Source organism: Crocuta crocuta, unplaced genomic scaffold, assembly GCF_008692635.1.
Source record: "Crocuta crocuta isolate KB4526 unplaced genomic scaffold, BGI_CrCroc_1.0 scaffold610, whole genome shotgun sequence".
Lineage (NCBI taxonomy): Eukaryota > Metazoa > Chordata > Mammalia > Carnivora > Hyaenidae > Crocuta > Crocuta crocuta.
The window spans coordinates 82,915-83,821 of record NW_027527456.1 but is presented as its reverse complement, the minus strand read 5'-3'; the positions used below and the strand labels follow the sequence as shown (position 1 = coordinate 83,821).

General features: G+C 53.0%; 1 protein-coding gene across 2 annotated transcripts in view; it reads right to left on the bottom strand.

Moving 5' to 3' along the window:
* Positions 1 to 277: 277 nt before the first annotated feature.
* Positions 278 to 907, bottom strand: part of CFP (complement factor properdin) — a 5,832-nt gene continuing 5,202 nt past the window's right edge. For both annotated transcript variants that reach the window (XM_077763084.1, XM_077763078.1), the window contains one exon: positions 278 to 509. In XM_077763084.1, coding sequence (XP_077619210.1) covers positions 344 to 509 — 166 coding nt within the window. In that variant the 3' untranslated portion in view covers positions 278 to 343. The remainder of the gene's footprint in view (positions 510 to 907) is intronic.

The following is a 907-nucleotide window of genomic DNA, read 5'->3' as shown; positions in this document are numbered from 1 at the left end:
ACGCCGGCCAATCAGAAAGTGCCTGCCAGGACGAGTAGCCAACCAGGAAACCCATAACGCGGAGCTCTGCAGAGGAACGTGCTGCACTAGCCAGGGGCGCTGCGGAAGGCAGGGGAGAGGGGGGGTTGGCGCTGGGGCAAGACGGCGGCGAAGGGACCGATACTCGCCTTCACTCCTGCCAAACTATGGGCACAGTGGAAAATACTGTTTTCCACAACAAGCCACTGCGACTCTGCCTGGGCTGTGCGCTTTGGCTCAGAAGATGCTATTGCCCCACTCCTGGGGAAGAGACCCGTTTATTGAAGTTTGGGAGGTCCGGGGGTCAGAGTGGGAGAGAGAGGTGTTAGAGCTTCTGATCCTCAGGGTCTATGCATTCAGGCACGTGTAGACATGGCCGTTTCTCCTCCACCACCGCCTTCTGCCCCTGCAGCACCTCGCACAGTGTTGATGGTCTCCCCCAGAAGGTCACGTTCTTCTCACCCTGACCTTCGACCACAGTAATGGTGGGCCTGGGGCATTAGAGGGGGAATAGAGGGGAGAAGCTCAGGGAAGGCAAGAATGCATTCAACAAATTCTTATCGAGTGCCCACTGTGTGCCTAACACTGCTTTCTGGCTACGAGATACTGGGAGATTTCTGTATCTTCCCCTCTGCTCATCTGAAACATAGGAATAATTGGAATAATAATAATAATACCCACCTTACCGGGCTGAATGAGGATAACTGAGTTAGTTTAGGTAAAATGCTCAGAGTGCTGTCTGGTATGCAGTAAGTGCACAATAAATGCTTACTCATTGACAAGAGTTACCCTCTCCTACCTCCCAAACCCTTTACATCTCTCCCCATTGCCCACTGGAAAAGACCTCAAATGCCTTGCCCCGGTATTCAAGGCCTTGTTTTTGGGCCCA